The sequence below is a fragment of the Asparagus officinalis genome, chromosome 1, assembly GCF_001876935.1.
Source record: "Asparagus officinalis chromosome 1, Aspof.V1, whole genome shotgun sequence".
Classification (NCBI taxonomy): Eukaryota; Viridiplantae; Streptophyta; class Magnoliopsida; order Asparagales; family Asparagaceae; genus Asparagus; species Asparagus officinalis.
This window is the reverse complement of record NC_033794.1, coordinates 128,666,163-128,688,102: the sequence shown is the minus strand read 5'-3', so window position 1 is coordinate 128,688,102 and position 21,940 is coordinate 128,666,163. Positions and strand designations below refer to the sequence as shown.

Genomic DNA, 21,940 nt, shown 5'->3' with positions numbered 1-21,940 from the left:
TAACTTATGAAATCTTAAATTTTTGCCTCCATTAAACTATTTGTCAATAGGTCGAAACGACTGAAGATAACCAAAAAGTATGAGTTATAGTTCATGAAATCTTGAATTTTAGCCTTTGCCAAATTATTTATCAATGGATCACTAGGCATAGAAATAACAAAAAAAATCGTAGGTTATATAGCTCATGAAATCGTGAATTTTGGCCTTCATGAATCCAATGGGTCAAAACGACTAAAAATGACCAAAAATCATGAGTTATTGCTCATAAATTGTTAATTTTGGCATTCACGAAATTATTTATCAACAGGTCGAAACGACTAAAAACGGCCAAAATTGTGGGTTGGCCCATATACTTGTAAAATTTGACCACTGCGAAGTTATTTTCCAGTAGGTCGAAATGGCTAAAAACTGCAAAAAAAATTTAGGTTAAAACCCATGAAATCGTGAATTTTGGACTCCACAAAATTATTTACGGTGGATCAAAATGACTAAAAATGATAAAAATTGTGGGTCATAGCTAATAAAGTAATGAAGTGTAGCAACTGTGAAATTATATAACGTGTCGAAATGGCTAAAAATGGCCAAATATCGTGGATTATAGCTTATAAAACATTGATTTTTGCACAATGCGAAATTATTTGGCAACGGATCGAAATGACTAAAATGGCACAAAATTGTGGGTTATAGCTCACCAAATTGTGGATTTTGGACTAGAATAAAAATCATTGATTATAACTCATGAAATCGTAAATTTTGGCATTTGTAAAATTATTTACCAATGGGTGGAAATGACAAAAATGATAAAAATCATGGGTTAGCTTATGAAGTCGTGAACTTTTATCGTCGCAAAACTATTTGCCAACAGGTTGAAGCGACTAGAAATGGTAAAATCGTGAGTTATAGCTCACGAAATCGTGATTTTTGGTCTCTGCGGAATTATGTGCCAATGGGTCGAATCAAATAACAATGACAAAAAATCATGGGTTATATAACTTATGAAATCGTAAATTTTTGCCTCCATAAAACTATTTGTCAATAGGTCAAAACGAATGAAGATAACCAAAATGTATGAGTTATAGTTTATGAAATCTTGAATTTTAGCCTTTGCCAAATTATTTATCAATCGGTCACTAGGAATAGAAATAACAAAAAATCGCAGGTTATGTAGCTCATGAAATCGTGATTTTTGGCCTCCATGAATCTAATGGGTCAAAACGACTAAAAATGGCAAAAAAGTCGTGAGTTATTACTCATAAAATTGTTAATTTTGACATTTGCGAAATTATTTATCAACAGGTCGAAACGACTGAAAATAGCCAAAATTATGGGTTAGCCCAATACTTGTAAAATTTGACCACTAGGAAGTTATTTTCCAATAGGTCGAAATAGCTAAAAACAACAAAAAATTGTAGATTATAACTCATGAAATCGTGAATTTTCGACTCCACAAAATTATTTGCCAGTTGATCAAAATGACTAAAAATGATAAAAAAAAATTGTGGGTCATAGCTAATGAAGTAATGAAGTTTAGAACCTGTGAAATTATATAACGGGTCGAAATGGTTAAAAATGGCCAAATAACGTGGATTATAGCTTATAAAACAGTGATTTTTGGACAATGCAAAATTATTTGGCAACGGATCGAAATGACTAAAATGACAAAAAATTGTGGGTTATTACTCACCAAATTGTGTATTTTGTACTAGACTAAAGAAATGACTAAAATGACAAAAAATTGTGGGTTATTACTCACCAAATTGTGTATTTTGTACTAGACTAAAAATCTTTGATTATAGCTCATGAAATTGTAAATTTTTGCATTTGTAAAATTATTTACCAATGGGTGGAAATGACAAAAATGATTAAAAAATCATGGGTTAGCTTATGAAATCGTGAACTTTGATAGTCGCAAAATTATTTGCCAATAGGTGGAAACGACTAGAAATGGTAAAAATCGTGGATTATAGCTCACGAAATCGTGATTTTTTGTCTCCGCGAAATTATGTACCAATGGGTAAAATCAGATAACAATGACAAAAAATCATGGGTTATATAACTTATGAAATCGTAAATTTTTGCCTCCATTAAACTATTTGTCAATAGGTCGAAACGACTGAAGATAACCAAAAAGTATGAGTTATAGTTTATGAAATCTTGAATTTTAGCCTTTGCCAAATTATTTATCAATGGTTCACTAAGCATAGAAATAACAAAAAAGATCGTAGGTTATATAGCTCATGAAATCGTGAATTTTGGCCTTCATGAATCCAATGGGTCAAAACGACTAAAAATGACCAAAAATCGTGAGTTATTGCTCATAAATTGTTAATTTTGGCATTCGCGAAATTATTTATCAACAGGTCGAAACGACTAAAAACGGCCAAAATTGTGGGTTGGCCCATATACTTGTAAAATTTGACCACTGCGAAGTTATTTTCCAGTAGGTCGAAATGGCTAAAAACTGCAAAAAAAATTTAGGTTAAAACCCATGAAATCGTGAATTTTGGACTCCACAAAATTATTTGCCGGTGGATCAAAATGACTAAAAATGATAAAAATTGTGGGTCATAGCTAATAAAGTAATGAAGTGTAGCAACTGTGAAATTATATAACATGTCGAAATGGCTAAAAATGGCCAAATATCGTGGATTATAGCTTATAAAACATTGATTTTTGCACAATGCGAAATTATTTGGCAACGGATCGAAATGACTAAAATGGCACAAAATTGTGGGTTATAGTTCACCAAATTGTGGATTTTGGACTAGAATAAAAATCATTGATTATAGCTCATGAAATCGTAAATTTTGGCATTTGTAAAATTATTTACCAATGGGTGGAAATGACAAAAATGATAAAAATCATGGGTTAGCTTATGAAATCGTGAACTTTTATCGTCGCAAAACTATTTGCCAACAGGTCGAAGCGACTAGAAATGGTAAAATCGTGGGTTATAGCTCACGAAATCGTGATTTTTGGTCTCTGTGGAATTATGTGCCAATGGGTCGAATCAAATAACAATGACAAAAAATCATGGGTTATATAACTTATGAAATCGTAAATTTTTGCCTCCATAAAACTATTTGTCAATAGGTCAAAATGAATGAAGATAACCAAATTGTATGAGTTATAGTTTATGAAATCTTGAATTTTAGCCTTTGCCAAATTATTTATCAATCGATCACTAGGAATAGAAATAACAAAAAATCGCAGGTTATGTAGCTCATGAAATCGTGATTTTTGGCCTCCATGAATCTAATGGGTCAAAACGACTAAAAATGGCAAAAAAGTCGTGAGTTATTACTCATAAAATTGTTAATTTTGACATTTACGAAATTATTTATCAACAGGTCGAAACGACTGAAAATAGCCAAAATTATGGGTTAGCCCAATACTTGTAAAATTTGACCACTAGGAAGTTATTTTCCAATAGGTCGAAATAGCTAAAAACAACAAAAATTGTAGATTATAAATCATGAAATCGTGAATTTTCGACTCCACAAAATTATTTGCCAGTTGATCAAAATGACTACAAATGATAAAAAAAATTGTGGGTCATAGCTAATGAAGTAATGAAGTTTAGAACCTGTGAAATTATATAACGGGTCGAAATGGTTAAAAATGGCCAAATAACGTGGATTATAGCTTATAAAACAGTGATTTTTGGACAATGCAAAATTATTTGGCAACGGCTCGAAATGACTAAAATGACAAAAAATTGTGGGTTATAGCTCACCAAATTGAGGATTTTGGACTAGACTAAAAATCTTTGATTATAGCTCATGAAATCGTAAATTTTGGCATTTGCAAAATTATTTACCAATGGGTGAAAATGACAAAAATGATAAAAAAATCATGGGTTAGCTTATGAAATCGTGAACTTTGATAGTCGCAAAATTATTTGTCAATAGGTCGAAACGACTATAAATGGTAAAACATCGTGGGTTATAGCTCACGAAATCGTGATTTTTTGTCTCCGCGAAATTATGCACCAATGGGTCGAATCAGTTAACAATGACAAAAAATCATGGGTTATATAACTTATGAAATCGTAAATTTTTGCCTCCATAAAACTATTTGCCAATAGGTCGAAACGACTGAAGATAACCAAAAAGTATGAGTTATAGTTCATAAAATCTTGAACTTTAGCCTTTACGAAATTATTTATCAATGGATCACTAGGCATAGAAATAACAAAAAAATCGTAGGTTATATAGCTCATGAAATCGTGAATTTTTGCCTTCATGAATCCAATGGGTCAAAACGACTAAAAATGACCAAAAATCGTGAGTTATTGCTCATAAAATTGTTAATTTTGGCATTCGCGAAATTATTTATCAACAAGTCGAAACGACTAAAAATGGCCAAAATTGTGGGTTAGCCCATATACTTGTAAAATTTCAAGTCGAAATGACTAAAAATGGCCAAAATTGTGGGTTAGCCCATATACTTGTAAAATTTGACCACTGCGAAGTTATTTTCCAATAGGTCGAAATGGCTAAAAACAACAAAAAATTGTAGGTTATAACTCACGAAATCGTGAATTTTGGACTCCACAAAATTATTTGCCAGTGGATCAAAATGACTAAAAATAATAAAAATTATGGGTCATAGCTAATAAAGTAATGAAGTTTAGCAACTGTGAAATTATATAACGTGTCGAAATGGCTAAAATGGCCAAATATCGTGGATTATAGCTTATAAAACAGTGATTTTTGCACAATGCGAAATTATTTGGCAACGGGTCGAAATGACTAAAATGGCACAAAATTGTGGGTTATAACTCACCATATTGTGGATTTTGGACTAGACTAAAAATCATTGATTATAGCTCATGAAATCGTAAATTTTAGCATTTGCAAAATTATTTACCAATGGGTGGAAATGACAAAAATGATAAAAAATCGTGGGTTATCTTTTGAAATCGTGAACTTTGATCGTCGCAAAATTATTTGCCAATAGATTGAAGCGACTAGAAATGGTAAAAAACCGTGGCTATAGCTCATGAAATCTTTTGTTTTGGCCTCCGTGAAATTATTTGACAACATGTCGAAACAACTAACAATGCCTAAAAATCATAGTTACAGCTCATAAAATTTTTAATTTTTGTCTTTGTGAAATTGTTTGCCAATAGCTCGAAATGACTAAAAATCATAGTTATAGCTCATGAAATCTTTTATTTTGGCCTCCATGAAATTATTTGACAACATGTTGAAACAACTAACAATGCCTAAGAATCATTGTTACAGCTCATAAAGTTTTTAATTTTTGCTTTTGTGAAATTGTTTGCCAACAGCTCGCAATGACTAAAAATGGCTAGAAAATCGTGGGTTCTAGCTCACGAAATATCGAATTTTAGTTTTGGCGAAATTATTTTTCAACTGGTCAAAACGACTAAAAATAGCTAAAATCGTGGATTATATTTCATAAAATCATGAATTTTAGCCTACGTGAAATTATTTATCAATGGGTCGAAACGACAAAATGGTCAAAAATCGTGGGTTATAGCTCATGAAATCATAAATTTTGGCTACTGCGAAATTATTTGCTAATTAGTCAAAATGACTAAAAATAGTCAAAAAACGTGGGTCGTAGCTCATGAAATTATGAATTTTGGTAACCACGAAATTATTTGATGGGTCAAAATGATTAAAAATGGTAAAAAAATAGTGGGTTACATAGCTTACGAAATCTTGAATAGTAGATGTGTTTCATCTCCTCTACTTCTTTCACTTGGATATATCTAAGTTGTTGTGTATAATAATATATGATTTGTCGTATTTGTTAGTGGTTGTATTTAATAAGATGCTAGTTGTTTTGCCTCTATTATTTTCACTTGGATATATCTAAGTTGTCGTATGTAATAATATATGACCTGTCGAATTTGTTAGAGGTTGTATTTAATAAAATACTAGTTATAAAATATTAGTTATCGTATCAAATATTTAGGGAAATTGTTTTTATAATATGTGAGTCGTCGTACTTGTTAGTTGTTGTATTAAAAGAGGATTACAAATGTGAGAAACTGCATAGACTAGGTAAATTGATTCAAACGAGAATGACAAATCATTTCATGTCTTATTTGTTAGTTGTTGGATTTAATAATATATTAGTTATCGTATCAAATATTTTGAGTAGCTCTCTACAATCTCATTAACTTTAGCTGGGGTATGTCTTAGTTGACGTATCTGAAACTATAAAAATCATCGTATTTGATAATATGCGAGCCATCGTCTTTGTTACTTGTATTAGAAGAGGATTATAAATGTGAGAAACTGCGTAAACAAGATAAGTTGACTGAAAGGAGACTGACAAGTCATTTTATATATAGTATTTGTTAGTTGTCGTATTTAATAATATATTAGTTGCTGTATCAAATATTTACAGCAGTTGTCTGCAATCTCATTAATTTTATAATATGTTAGTCGTGTTATATTTTACTTGTATCAAATAAGGATTACAAATGTGAGAAAATTCATAGAATAGGTAAATTGACTCAAAGGAGAATTACAAGTCATTTCATATGTCGTGTTTGTTACTCATATTAAAAGAGGATTACAAATGTGAGAAAGTGCATAGACAAGGGAATGGACTGAAAGGAGAATGACAAGTATTTCATATGTCGTATTTGTTTCTTGTAGTATTTAATAATATACTATTAATTGAATGAAAACCCTAATTCCATAGATGAGATAGCATGGGCTTATATAGTCCCTACAATTACTTTTACAAATAAGACCCTTAACTTATACTAATATGTCAACACTCCTCCTTAAGATGGGCGAAAGATATCCACTAAGCCCATCTTGTCACATCCTCTAATCATATCTATTGAGCTAAGTTCTTTAGTTAGACAATCTGCTGCCTGGTCTTTAGTTGAAACATGACTTAACTCCAATAGTCCACTGTCCAACTTCTCTTTGATGAAGAACCTATCGATCTCGATGTGTTTGGTTCTATCATGTTGCACTGGGTTATTGACGATACTGATGGCTGACTTGTTATCACACCACAGTTTCATCTTTGCTCCTTGATCCAGCTTCAGCTCCACCAGCATACTCTTCAACCACAACAACTCCGCAACTCCCAAGGCCATAGCTCTATACTCTGCTTCAGTTGTTGATTTCGCCACCACTGACTGCTTCTTGCTCTTCCACGAGACCAAGTTACCTCCTACAAAGATACAGTATCCTGAGGTGGACCTCCTGTCATCAACACAGCTAGCCCAATCCGAGTCACAGTAACCCTCAATACTCATATGTTTATTTTTTCTGAATATCAGCCATTTTCCGAGGGCACTCTTCAAATACCTCAGAATCTAGTACACTGCATCCATATGACCATTCCTTGGATCGTGCATGTAGCGACTCACCACGCTCACTGCAAAAGAGATATCGGGATGTGTGTGACTCAGATAGATCAACCTGCACACCAGCCTTTGGTATCTGTCACGATCAACTGGTTCTCCAGCTTCAGCACCTAGCTTGAACTTCTGATCGATCGGTGTAGTTGCAGGTTTGCACCCTAACATCCTTGTCTCTTTGAGAAGATCCAATGCATACTTTCTCTGGGATAGGATGATCCCCTCCGCTCCTCGATCTATCTCTATTCCAAGAAAGTATCGAAGCAAGCCAAGATCTTTCACCTCGAATTCCTTACCCGGTCTCACTTTGAGTTGGGCAATCTCCTTCTCATCATCCCCTGTAATAATCATATCATCCACATATACTGCAAGCATGGTGATGTGACCTTCACTCCGTCGAAAGAACACGGTATGATCGGCGTTAATCTGCTGGTATCCAAGCATGGTGATGTGACCTTCACTCCGTCGAAAGAACACGGTATGATCGGCGTTAATCTGCTGGTATCCTATACCTATCATAGCTCGCCTGAATCTGTCGAACCAAGCACGTGGAGACTGCTTCAGGCCATAGAGAGACTTCTTCAATCTGCAGACTTTGCTTACTGTCTGATCTGTGTCGAATCCTGGTGGTATTTCCATGTATACCTCTTCCACCAGATCTCCATGAAGGAATGCATTCTTCACATCTAGTTGGTGTAGCTTCCATCCACCATTTACTGCCAGAGAGATCAAGGTCCGAACAGTGCTCATCTTCGCTACTGGTGCAAAGGTCTCATCATAGTCGATTCCATACGTCTGGCTATACCCTTTCGCCACATGTTTGTGGAAAATTTGTAGTAAAGAAATAATGAAAGAATCGTATTTGATTTATTCTCTCTAACTGCTTAGAAAAAGAATGATTACAACTCTCTCAATCTCGATTACAATTGGATTTCCTGATTACAAAAGAGAGGAGAATGATCTGGATTCTCCCCTTTGTTTAATTCTGGATTCTTCACGGTGGCGATGGAGTGCCTCCCTCGAATGCTCGCGTCGAGTTTGCTCTCCGTTGACGATCCGAACATCTTGATTCACTGGAACATGGTCTTCTCCTCACGATTTGACGTTGTGGAGAACTTGTGTAGCAAGTTTGAAACTCAGGACGAGTTGAAAACTCTTAAAAAAGAGTTGATTTGAACCGAGAATCAGTTCTCAAGCCAAAGCCGAAGGCTTCAAGGAATGCTCCAAAGGATGAATGCCTATCTCTCAATCTATGATGCTCCAAGATCTCCCCCTTTGCTGCCTTTGATGCCAAAAAAGCCAGCCAAAAGAGGATCTGAACTCAGTTGAGTTTTCCACTATTTATAGGGGATGTAGGGGTGTAACTGCCCCCCCTTAATTTGCTCCTAAATGGGGCTGAGTGGGGTGTAACCGTCCCCCCTTAAACAGCTCCCCAAATCGTGGAGAAAACGGTTTTGAAACCGTTCAGTTCGTGCTTTGAACGAGTCAAAACGCCAATCTGGGCGTTCTGGGCCCGAACTTTGCGTTTTAGACTAAAAACGCAGAGTTGGGCCTATTTTGGGTGGCTGAACGCACAGGCCGCGATGCGTTGTAAATCTGAAACGCAGAGTTGGGATGCAGAGATGAACTCTGCGTTTTGGACCTGAGACGCAGAGTTGGAACACAGAGATGAACTCTGCGTTTTTGACCTGAGACGCAGAGTTGGGACGCAGAGATGAACTCTGCGTTTTGGACCTGAGACGCAGAGTTGGAACACAGAGATGAACTCTGTGTTTTGGCTTCGGAATATAGCCACGACCTCTGCGTTTTGAGTTTAGAACGCGAGCACGGCCTCTGCGTTTTGAGTCTGGAACGCAGCCACGACCTCTGCGTTTTGAATTTAGAACGCGGGCACGACCTCTGCGTTTTGAATCTTGGATGAAGAGGTGAGCCTTAGGTGGGCTCGGCGAGCTTTAGGCTAAGTCCGATGTTCTGACGAAGTCCAGTCTTGCAGACGGACTTTAGAACATAACTTGCTGCGAAGAACAGGTCATAACTTTCAAACCGTAAGTCGAAATTGGACGAATTATATATAAAAATCGGAGACGGAGCCGACCAAACCCACCCCATAGGGTTCGGTTTGCTCCGTCAGTTTTGCCAAATTCCTTACGGTTTGAGAGATATCTGTGTTTTAATATGAAGGGACCGTCAATTTGTAGTCTCTTTCGCTAGAGCGTTGCAAAGATCGTCACCTTGTAACCTTCGTCTTGGCTCTTTAAAAATATGAGAGTCATCATAAAATATGAGAGTCATCAGATTGTAACTCCCGATGTTGATTGTGAATGCTGTTGAATTAGAGCTTTCATTAGTTGTTGTAAAGGTTGTCAGATTGTAACCTTCTACGTGAAAGTCTTTAAATTGTAGCCTTCTGGAAGTCGTCAGATTGTAACTTCCATCATTAGTGTCTGATGGAGATAAACTATCTGTAGTGATTTTTAGACAGCCTACACCACAAGACGAGCCTTATAATGCTCTACATGTCCATCTGGATTCTGTTTCACAGTGAAGATCCACTTGCATCCAACCGCTCTCTTTCCTTTTGGTAGTTTTACTAACTCCCAAGTGCGGTTCTTCTCAAGAGCCCCTAGCTCTTCGTGCATCACCGTTTTCCATTTTGGGTCCTTCTTAGCAACCTGCCAATTGTTAGGTACAGTAACAGAGTCCAATGATGCAATGAATGCTCCATGTGCAGGATGAATGTTGGAATATGATACAAACTGGGCAAGATCCCATCCATATCTATCGGGAGGATTTTCCGCATTACTACGAGTAGTCCTCCGTACTGATATTAGTGTGGGAGTAGGGAGAGGAATGTTACCACCTTGGGATGAATCTGGTGGTGGTGTAGGTGTCTCAGGAGTCGGGGCAGGCGTTGGCAAGAGACTTGGCAGCACTAGTGGCACTGTAGGTACTGTTCCTGTAATTTGCTTCCCCTTCCTACTATAGGTTAGTAGCTCCCCCTGAACCGTGGGCCTAACACCTCTTGTCTCATTTTTTTTTTCTTCTTCATTCTCCTACTCCTCCTCAACCAATTCTTCCTCCCAAGGAATCGATACAGAAATTGATTTCTCCACATTGTTCACCGATCTCTCACCATTCTCCTCCTCTCGCCTCATACTTCTAGTATTGGGCGAGTTACCAACGGATGAAGTTAACTTCCGGGTGTAATATGGCTCGAGTTCTCGAAAGTGCACATCCATGCTCACAAACAACCTTTTCTCCACTGGGCTCCAGCAAACATATCCCTTTTGAGTAGCAGAATATCCCACAAAGATGCACTTCACAGCTCTAGGGGCAAGCTTCCCGACGGATGGCCTGTTGTCCTTCACAAAGCACACACAGCCAAACACTTTAAGTGGAATAATCCCACCATTATCTCCCTTCAACGTCTCACACGGAGACTTCCAATCCAGCACTCTCGAGGGCATTCTGTTGATTAGCGCTGTTGCGGTCAATACTGCTTGCCCCCACAATATTTCTGGGACATTCATAGAGATCATCATGCTTCTAGCAACCTCTAAAAGATATCTGTTCTTCCTTTCCGCTACCCCATTCTGAGCCGGTGTGTATGGACATGTTGTCTGGTGCTGTATTCCCTGAGCTAACAAATATTCTTCAAGCGCTCTGTTGGTATACTTTGTCCCATTATCCGACCTTAATACCTTCACCACTGCTCCGTATTGGGTCTGAACATTCCTATGAAAGTTTTGGAAGCACCCAAACACTTCACTCTTATTTTTCATTAGGTATAACCAAGTAACACGAGAGAAACAATCAATAAATGTAACAAAATACTTGTATCCATTCATAGAACTTGTGGAATAAGGCCCCCAAACATCTGAATGTACCAAGTCAAATGCCTGAGAGCTTCTATGACCAGAACTAACATAAGAGCTTCTAGTAAGCTTTCCAAACTCACATGCATCACACACAAGTTTCTGTTTATTTGATTTCTCAATTAAAGATGGATACAATCTACCTAAAACACTAAATGATGAGTATCCCAAACGCTGGCGATGAAGCATTAACTCACTCTCAGCACTCATTTTAGATCCTACTCCTGCTTTCTCTACGACTGACACCAACGCTGAATCCAGACCTTCACGATCCAGATACCACAGTCCACTACGCCATGTGCCAGTCCTAAGTCTCCGTCCTGTCCCCTTCTCCTAGAAAATCACCTTGGGAATATCAAAAGAAACAATGTATTTTAGTTGGAGAATGATAGCACTAATGGATAAAAGATTGACTGGAAAGGAGGGAGCATGCAAAACATTGGACAAAGTTACAGAACATGTACAATCGACTGTACCCTTACCAACCACTGGCTAAAATGTACCATCAGCTGTTTGAATACTATCAGGCGATGCTAGGTGAGTATATGATGATAACTCACTAGCATTACCTGTCACATGTCGAGACGCACCGGAGTCGACTATCCATTCTGATGATCTGTCGGGAGACATAGAAGCAAGAGCATGTTTATCATCAGTACCTTTGGTCGGATGAGCATAGGTAGCAGTGTTGCCTCCGGCGAAGAATGAAGTGGATGCCTCCTTAGTTCCACTCCTCCTGTCTCCACCCCCGCTACTTTCTGCTTCCTCCTGAGTATCGTCAGGAGCGCACGATCTTCCTCAGTAAAGACCACCTCAGCTTCTTCCTCTCCCTCTGCTAGCATCAGATTCGCACGGTTGTCTATTCCTCTTCCACCTCGTCGACCCCCACGGTCATGACCACGACCTCCGAACTGTCAACGTCCACCCGAATCTCCTTCCCTAGGTGGTTTGGTGCAGGCATGCCTTAGATGGCCCACCTCACCGCAGTTGTAGCACTGCCGAGTCTTTCCCCTGGATCCAGTGTTGCTAGAGGCTGCCAGTGCTGACTTCACCACAGGAAGTCCACCTGTCCCCACCTGCAGCCTAATGCGAGTCTCCTCCTGGATCATGGCCGAGACAGCCTCCTCAAGCGTGGGAATCTTTGGCTGAGCTAGCAGCAATGCAATTCGCTGAGCAAACTCTGATGTCAATCCCTTGAGAAACACCATAGTCCTCTCCTGTAGAAAGGCCTCACGCTCTTTACATCCCCGGTCCTTGCAGCTCGCCCGAGGTGAGAAGTGATCATAATCTAGCCACAGGCGCTCCAGCTCTATGGCATACTCCTGTACAGTCCGCTCTCCCTGGACTGTGGCGTCGATTTCTCCCTTAATCTGGAACACCCACAGGTTATTCCCTACTCCATCATAGGTCCTCCTCAACTTCTCCCAGACGTCCTTCACCTTCTCAATGCCATCAACTGTGGCGGCGATCGACTGGACCAATGAGTTGAGGAGCCAGATATACACCAACATATGAGTGGACTTCCACTTATCTCTTCCTTCCGAGTCCTCATCCGGCTTTATCGCCTCTCCTGTCAGATAACCCTCCAGGTTCCTCCCTGCAAGGGTGTATCTCACCCGCCGTGACCAGCTCAGGTAAGTACCCGGTCCATCAAGCTTCAGATCTATGGTAGGAAGCTCCAACTTCTTGGATGGTTTTGTCGCGCTCTCACCAGCCGACAACTTCATCAGCTTCATCAAAGTTGACACCTCCGCGGGGTTCAACTTCTTGACAATTTCCTCCATTGATCAAGCTTCAGACCCAACACCTGTTCACCTTCTCTTCCGACCCTTGTTGTGTGCAGTGAAAATTTCGGCAGCACCTCTGCTGCACAACAAGAGTAAGATCTCAAACAAATTCTCGTTTCTCAGAGGAAACAAGAATAAAAAACAGTGATATATCTCATCGCCGTGAGATATATACTCTTCCTGTCATCAGTTCGAGGACTGAGTCGAGGGAATCCATGCCAAACCTAGTTCACATGGTGGCAGCAAGGGGATGCGGGGTCGACAAGAGTTTTGGCTGGGTGTGGGGTTCGTTATAGCGAAGGAAGGGGGGGGTTCGGGCTTGGCGGAGGGGGGTGGGGTCTGAGGGTTTTCGCCGGTCTGAGGGGGGGAGTTCGGACCTCGCTCATCAGATTAGTCGGGGGGGGTTCGTCGGGTGTGAGTAGTCGGAGGGCTGCTGAAGGGGGGTTCAGGTCGGGGGGGTTCGCCGTCGAGGGTAAGGGGTCAGGCCGCAGGGAGCAAGAGAGGGGGTCGGGGCTGGGGGTTCGCCCCGAAAACAGAGAGAGGGGGTTCGTCGGGTTTCCTGCAACAAGAGGGCGGGCGCATTAGGGGGTGGAGTTTGACGGCGCTGCGGGAGGGGCGGAGGTACGGCTAGGGTTTGCTCTGATATCAAATTGAATGAAAACCCTAATTCCATAGATGAGATAGCATGGGCTTATATAGGCCCTACAAACACTTTTACAAATAAGACCCTTAACTTATACTAATATGTCAACATTATTCGTATCAAATATCTAGTGTAGTTTCTACTATCTCATTAATTTTATCATATACTAGTCATCGTATTTGTTACTCGTAGACTCGTAGTATTAAAAGAGGATTATAAATTTGAGAAACTGCATAGACTAGGTAAATTGACTCAAAAGAGAATGACAAGGCATTTCATGTGTCGTATTTGTTAGTTGTCATATTTAATAATATACTAGTTATCGAATCTCTAGAGTAGTTGTCAACAATCTCATTAATTTTATAATATGGAAGTCGTATTTGTTACTCCTATAAACAGAGGATTACCAATGTGAGAAACTATAGTTGTATCAAGTATCTAGAGAAGTTTTATATAATCTCATTAACTTGAGCTGCGTTATGTCTTAGTTGACGTATTTGAAAATATATAAGTCATCATATTTGATAATATGTGAGTCGTCGTATTTGTTACTCGTAGTATTAAAAGATGATTACAAATGTGACAAACTATATAGATCAGGTAAATTAAAAGATGATTACAAATGTGAGAAACTATATAGATTGACTCAAAGGAGAAAGACGACACATTTCATATGTCGTATTTATTAGTTGTCGTATTTAATAATAAGTATCAAGTATCGAGAGCACTTGTTTACAATCTCATGAATTTTATAACATGCGAGTCGTCGTATTTGTTACTCGTTATATTAAAAGATGATTACAAATGAGAGAAACTACACAAACTAGTTAAACTGACTCTAAGGAGAATGACAAGTTATTTCATATGTGGCATTTGTTAGTGGTCATATTTTTCTTATCAAGTATCTAGAATAGTTGTCTACAATCTTATTAAGTGTATAATATGAATCATCGTGTTTGTTACTCGTCATATTAAAAGAGGATTACAAATGTGAGAAACTCCATTTTGGCCACTGCGAAATTATTTAACGATGGGTCGAAACGATTGAAAATGACAAAAAATCGTGGGGTTACAACTCATGAAATCATGAGTTTTGGTCTCCGCGAAATTATTTGATAACGGATCAAAGCAGCTAAAATAGTCAAAAATCATGGGTTATAGCTCATGAAATCATGAATTTTCGCCTCCACAGAATTATTTGCCAGCGGATCGATACAAATAAAAATGATAAAAAATTATAGGTTATAACTTATGAAATTATGAAATTTGGCTACCGCTTGGCAACAGGTCGAAATATCTAAAAATGGCCAAAGATTATCAATTATAGTTTACAAAATCATAAATTTTGGTGGGCACGAAATAATTTGCCAGTGGGTTGAAATGATTAATGACAAGAGATTATGGGTTATAGCTCATGACGTCATGAATTTTAAACTTCATGTATATATTTGCCAATAAGTCAAAACGACTAAAAATGGCAAGAAATCATGGATTATAGCTCATGAAATTATGTATTTTGGTTGCCGTGAAATTATTTGTCAACGGATCGAAACGATTAAAAATAGCAAAAAAATTGTGGGTACAGTTCATGAAATCGTGAATTTTGGTGGGTGATAAATAATTTTTCAATGGGTCGAAATGACTAAAATTAATGGCAAGAGACTATGGTTTATAATTCATGACATCATGAATTTTAGACTTCATGAATTTATTTTTCAACGAGTCAAAGCGATTAAATATGGCTAAAAATCATGGGTTTGGACTATAAAATTATTTGTCAATGGGTCGAAACGATTAAAAATGGCTAAAAATCGTGGCATTGACTAGTAGGCCTAGTTCATTTTGCCAATTAACTGGATACTTTCACTAGAGCATGCTGCTAATTAGCAGGATTTATTTTGTTTCCCAACTTGGAGCAGGGTTTCTATAAGAACTTACGAGTTATTAACATATACGCACCAGAGCAACTTCTAAGTGTGATCTGATCTGCATATGAGTTTATTGCGTGTGTATAAATCATGGATACGAAAAGCATTAACCTAACCTTCCTATAGCTTGAGATGTGATCGATTTCGTGCATATTTGCTGCAAAACTGATCAGTGCCGGTTGAAAATTGAGTTGGAAATGGATAATATTAGCTCGATCGATATGTGCATATATAGTTAATACAAATTAGATCAGTAGGTTTTTGTTAGATGATGCTTGTGGGCTGACGAATCTTTTTAAGAGTCCACAGAATAATTAAGTGAGGAATCTGAGTTTGGCACAAAGCACCATTAATATGAGGTCAGAGCATGATGCCGAGATCATGATATCGAAGAAGAGCGAACACTTTGAAAGCAGTAAGTTCAAATTCGTGATACGATATGGGGTCAATGTGCAGTTTATCCTATCTTTTATACTCTAATGATTCCTAATTAACATGCCATCTATTAACCCCCCCTTGTCCCATACCTCTCTCTAGCTCTCAAATTTGGGTTTATTTTGGAGGAAAGGGAAAGAGGAATAATGATTTAAACAAGAATGATTTGAAGGATTTAGTACGAGCCACCCCTAATGAGCCCGAAAAATCCAGCCCCTTAGCTTAATTAAGAGACATGGGAAGCCGCTCCAACCAGCCGGAAAAAATGCCCCTTCACCCCAAACCCCACAACTCTCTCCCCAAATTAAGGGGAAGGTTAAAGTCCCTTAATCTTCCCCTTATAGTTTTATATTAATGTTTTTAATAGAGTTAATGTATAGTTAATCAAATTTAGTTTATGTATAGTTAATTCAAAATAAAATAATTGAGTTAATGTATAGTTAATTCAAATATGACCATTCATATATGATCGAAGAAATATAAACATTATAATACGACCGTTGAGATGTGATCGTTGAGATATTATTGTTAAATGAAACTAATATTAAAATAATATGAATTTAAATTTAAAATAATATTTAACTTTTAACATGATTTATATAAATTAATTATTTGTTAAATTTTAATATGATTAATTAATTTAATGATTATATAAGGTAATTTCTTAATTTAAATTAATTAATTAATTATTTTTAGTTATTAATGTTTAATTATTCATTCATTTATAAATAAACCATATATTTAATTAAATACTAATCTGTAAAATTAAAATACTAAATATGAATAATTAAGGGATAGAGGGATTTTTAAGAGAGAATCATTAGAAGAGAATATTCTCCTCCTTTAAAAGTACGGACAAATTTTCAAAACCGACCCTTTTGGGTTTTTAATTACAAAAAACGACCGGTTTTGAAAATATTTACAAAAATCGACCTATTTAGCTGAAAACAGGTCGGTTTTTTTAAATTTTTTTGGAAAACTTCACGGGAGTTGAACTCCCGTGAAGTTTTTCTCATAACAAAACTTCACGGGAGTTGAACTCCCGTGAAGTTTGGAAGAAAAAATTTCAAAAACCGACCCAGTTTCAACCAACTGGGTCGGTTTTTATAAATAAAACTGAAATAGGTTGTTTTTTGCAATTAAAAATCCAAAGGGGTCGATTTTGAAAATTTGTTCTTAAAAGTACCCTAGATTGAGGGAGAAGTGTAAGAAACAAATCTATTTTGATGGAGAGTAGTTATACCTACACCTCTAGTAGCAGGTAACTCCCTTCAACTCATTTATTACCACTTGTACGGATGAGGGGAGTTATCTGCAATATATAGCCTTTTAAAAATCTTATGGTTTGAAGCGTATTTATTGATGATTAAAAAAAAAATACTATTATTATTTTACGAAGCCTAGCTGTAAATAATAATAAAAAAACCCACCTTGCTATTGCAGCAATTTACTGCAAAGCCAAAGCCAAAAACGGAGCTAAAATCAAAGCCTTCCCATTTTTTTCTCCTCTCCCATTTATTAACCAAAGCCTTCTAATTGTTTTTTTGCCCCCCTCTTATTAAAGAACTAAATCCTCCTCTAATTAGGACACGAGCAAAAACAACCAGACAGAACTAGAGCACGTGCCCCGCAGATATACCCACCAATGGCCTTCCTCCACGTGTGCATTTGCTATAAAATTGCATAAAATCAAAGGTCAATTCTTCTCCTCAGCTGGTCCTCTCAAATCTACTACGATCTAGGATTCCCCTTTTCTTCTCCTTCAAATCTTCCCTTTTGCTTGTGTTTTATTTTCCTCTGAATCAGTGTTTATCGGTTGAAATAGAGACTCGCAAAATCTAAAGATCCTTTTTTTTTTGCTCCCCCATTAAGATTTTTTGATGTTTATTTGGGAGACCCATATCATAAATTTCTCCGTCCGAAGATCCACCGTCTTGGCAAGTTCTCGTCTTTTCTGAATCCCTGTTTAAATTGGAGCTTATTAGGGAGACCCATTTGAAAAAGGAAGCAGCTTGGCATCATTCTAGCAGATGGGTACCGGCTCATTCCGTCTAAAACCTATGAAAAACCTCTCCTTCCTGCAAAAGTTTCGATCCCTCTGAGGATTTCTGAGCTGACCAGAGAAACCCGTACTGCGAGTTTTGTAAATGGGGCCCCACGACGGCGAAGAAAATGAGGCCACGGAGCTTACAGGAGGTGAGGATTCAGCGGAGAAAGAAACCTCGGAGGAAGAGAGAAGCTTTAAATCTTTCCTCTCGTCGCCCCTTGTTTGGTTCACGATGCTAGTGAAGGAGCTGCATTGGAGCTTTGTTTTCGGGGTTTTCATTATCTACGGAGTCAGCCAGGGCGTGGGTTGGTCGGTGTGGAGGGTTGCAGCAGATTACTATTGGAAAGATGTTCAATTGAAGCAGCCATCACAGGCCCAGGTCTACCAGGGGATTACTAACATTCCTTGGATCGTGAAGCCGATTTGGGGGCTTCTCACTGACGTTCTTCCCATGGCCGGATATCGAAGGCGCCCGTATTTTCTTTTTTCAGGCAAGTTTTGAGTTTGTTTCCTTTTTCAGAGTAGAGAGCAGGGCTTTGGAGAGGAATTTGGATCCTCTCCGCTACAAAAAAGAGTAGTGGAGAGACTACTATTTTTAATCTCAACCGTTACTATTATTTAGTAGGCGATTATGCTACAATCTAAATTTAACGCTCACCATCCCGTGGTTTGCTAACCTCTAGCGCATTTTTTGTTGTGGTTCTTGTTCTACTTATTTGTTTATTAGAATTGTTTATTTGTCTAGTTTGAACTACTAGCGCATTTTGTATGAAGAACTTTACATTTTGTGGTTTGCTAACCTCTAGCTTTACATAAATTTTGAACTTAAAACAATGGAAGTTATTGGTTATGTAGTGGGGGTTATGGGGGTCCAGTGCTATTGCCAGTTACTGTTGGGCAAAAACAACCCCGTGTCGTGGAACCAAACCAAACGCCAATCAAAAAGGGTCAAAACCAACCAATGTCAATGCACAAACAAAACATCAATTTTTAACGTGGTTCGGTAATTGCCTACGTCCACGAGGCAAGAAGGGGATGAGTTTTCACTAATAGAGAAGAAGAGTACAACTTGAGATTACAAATCACTCGAAGGAACAAACTAATCTCACTAACAAAGCTCTTAATCTCTTTAAATAAACCCTAATCAAATAGCTCAGAAAATACCTCTTTTCTGTGCTCCAAATATCCCAAACTCTTGCCTTAGAAACCCTAGAAACGTATATTGGTATTTATACAAACACCAAAACCCAATAAGAATAGGAAACCAAACATGGGACTGACCCGCTACGCGGTCGACCGCCACGATCAATCGCGACCAACGACAGAACCTGGAAACACTCCTATAGGGTCTGGCGATCAACCGCGACAAACGACAGAGCCCAAAAATACATTACAGGGTCTAGCGATCGACCGCGACGGTCGATCGCGCCAAATCCAGACTCATACTTGAGCCTGTGCACGTTCGCAGTCGACTGGCCTTGCGCCGCGGTCGACCGCGCAGCTCCAAAACAGATCCTTGTGTCCCAAAAAACCTGTTCTTCGAAATTCTTTATGGTTTCTTCAATTCTCCACCTCGGTGAAGTTTCTACCAAAACTGAGCCGACACCAACCAAGCCAAATGCCTCACTTGTTGCATCCAGTACGCCATGGCAACGGACTCATGATAACGGATTCCATCCACACAAGTCGAGACCCAAACGGGAGTGCGAACACTCACCCAAACGTCGATGTCTACTCACCAAATCGGTTGCATCATTAAAACTGCCTACGTATTCTCTTGTCCAATGAATCAAGCATTCACGTAGTTCACCCAACGGTCTCCAAAGACTCTCAAACAAATAGAAAAGTCTGCAACTCTTCCCCGATATCGTCAACGGATCTGCAACTGATAGCAGTCCCAAACTGATACAAATTAAACACCTTCATCTGAGGTGAACCAATGGCCGTATCCAAATCATGTCCATCAGCTGCAATCGAATCCAAAACCAATCCATCATCTGCATCCGAAATCAAATAATCCCCAACCTGTGCCACCTCAGCTGGAATCCTAAATGACGCAGTATGATCTGGAATATGTGGAATAAGTTTCACCCAACGTAAAGTAGCATCACCCTCCACCTACTGTGATATCCAAATGACCTGATCAACACTCTATCTGCTGAGAGTCAAAAGTGACATTCCTGCTCAGAACAAAATCAGAAGCTCTCAAACGATAATCAAATGAGCCTCTGAATCCCAAACGCACAATCAGATCAAATCTCACATCCTCGATGTGACCAAATGCTGGGTAACCAAATATCCGACGCCAATCAAAATCTGAAGCAGCTCCACCAGATCCAATAACTCCTAATGCAGCAGTCGGCGACCTATGACTAAGATGACCTAAATATGTCGAAACTCCAGAACCAGAACCAATGCTCGACAACCGACGCCGATCCTCCTCCAGAAAGGAACGACCCATCGAAACTGTCATCTCATCTCGTCGCCCCAAAGTCTCGACATCAATAAAATGTTTCAAGTTGCCATGAGCTCGGCACAAACGCAAGAAAGGACCCCTACCAAAGCTAAAACAATGAGTTACATTTCTGTCAATACACTTCTTCTAATTGTTGTTGACTTTTAGGACTTTACACCAACGGGAACTGGTCGCGACCCAATGATGCCTAGAACAATCACTAACTGTGAAAATTACAAAACGATTACCTTCCAATGATGCCTCCTTAGAAGGCTCTCAAATGCCTGACTGAACACCTCCTAAAAGACCCCTCGCTCGATGGATAGAAGTGTCAAACTCCACCACGATCTTGCTCATCCTAATGTGCTCAAAGGATTTCCATCTGCAGGTCAAAGCACTCCTCAACAACCTATGCACGGCATCACCAATCAAATACCCTAGCACCAAACTACGTCACAATCTAGCCAAATCCAATGAAGTCGTCAGAGCTCTATCAATCACCGTGCTCCTAAGTAAATAGTATAAGTTACTTCTTCTGACGCCCTTCATCACAATCATGGACCCAAATGTAACATTCAAACGTGCATCCGTCAAGGTCACCCTATAGTCTGTCTCCAAAGCTCCAAGTGAAATGATGTTCTTCTTCAACTGAGGAACGAACCTCACTCAAACAAACTCCCGAATCACTCCGTCATTCATCCTGATCCGAACAGTGTCAATACCACCAATAGGGCATTCATGATCATTACCCATGAGCACGAAATCCCCTCTTTCTAACTCCTGAAAGTTGGAGAACCAATCTCTCCTAGGACAAATGTGGTATGTAGCATCCGAGTCCAACATCCACTCTGTAGAGTAGGCAACACAAACTGACGACAGTGCAGATAATGAGTAGCCCGAAGAATCTGAATCTGAATCGTTACCACTAGCCTTGACAACATTCACCTCTGAAGCTTGAATAACTTTTCCCTTATTCTTCCCGGCTTGATCATTTAACTTTGGGCATTCAGCTTTCCAATGTCCATCTTCTTTACAAAAAGCATACTGATTCCTACAAATTCTAAGATGTGCCCCTCTAGACTGTGACCTTCTACGTCGGTTTGGACCCTTTGCTCTTGCAACCAATGCCCCCGCTACCGGCTCAATAGAAATCTCCTTGTCCTTCTTCCTGAGTTGGTAATTCACTAATGCAGCGGTGACCTCACTATATGAAAGAGATGTCTTCCCATTAATAAGAGTAAGGACAAACGTCTCATATTCCTCGTCGGGCAAGGAACTCAACAATAGCAATGTTTTGTCCTCATCTTCAATAATAACATCTATATTCGTCAAATCTATAAGAAGCTTCGTGTAGTGGTTCATGTGATTACTAATTGATGTCTCATTCTTCAATTGGAAGCGATAAAG

The 21,940-nt window shown here is 38.7% G+C and overlaps 1 protein-coding gene across 1 annotated transcript in view; it reads left to right on the top strand.

Annotated features, from left to right (window-relative positions):
- The window catches only part of LOC109844375 (probable folate-biopterin transporter 2), a 10,753-nt gene continuing 6,540 nt past the window's right edge, over window positions 17,728–21,940 (top strand). Inside the window, exon 1 of the mRNA XM_020413410.1 lies at window positions 17,728–18,569. Within this exon, the coding sequence (XP_020268999.1) occupies window positions 18,179–18,569 (391 nt within the window). The 5' untranslated portion in view covers window positions 17,728–18,178. The remainder of the gene's footprint in view (window positions 18,570–21,940) is intronic.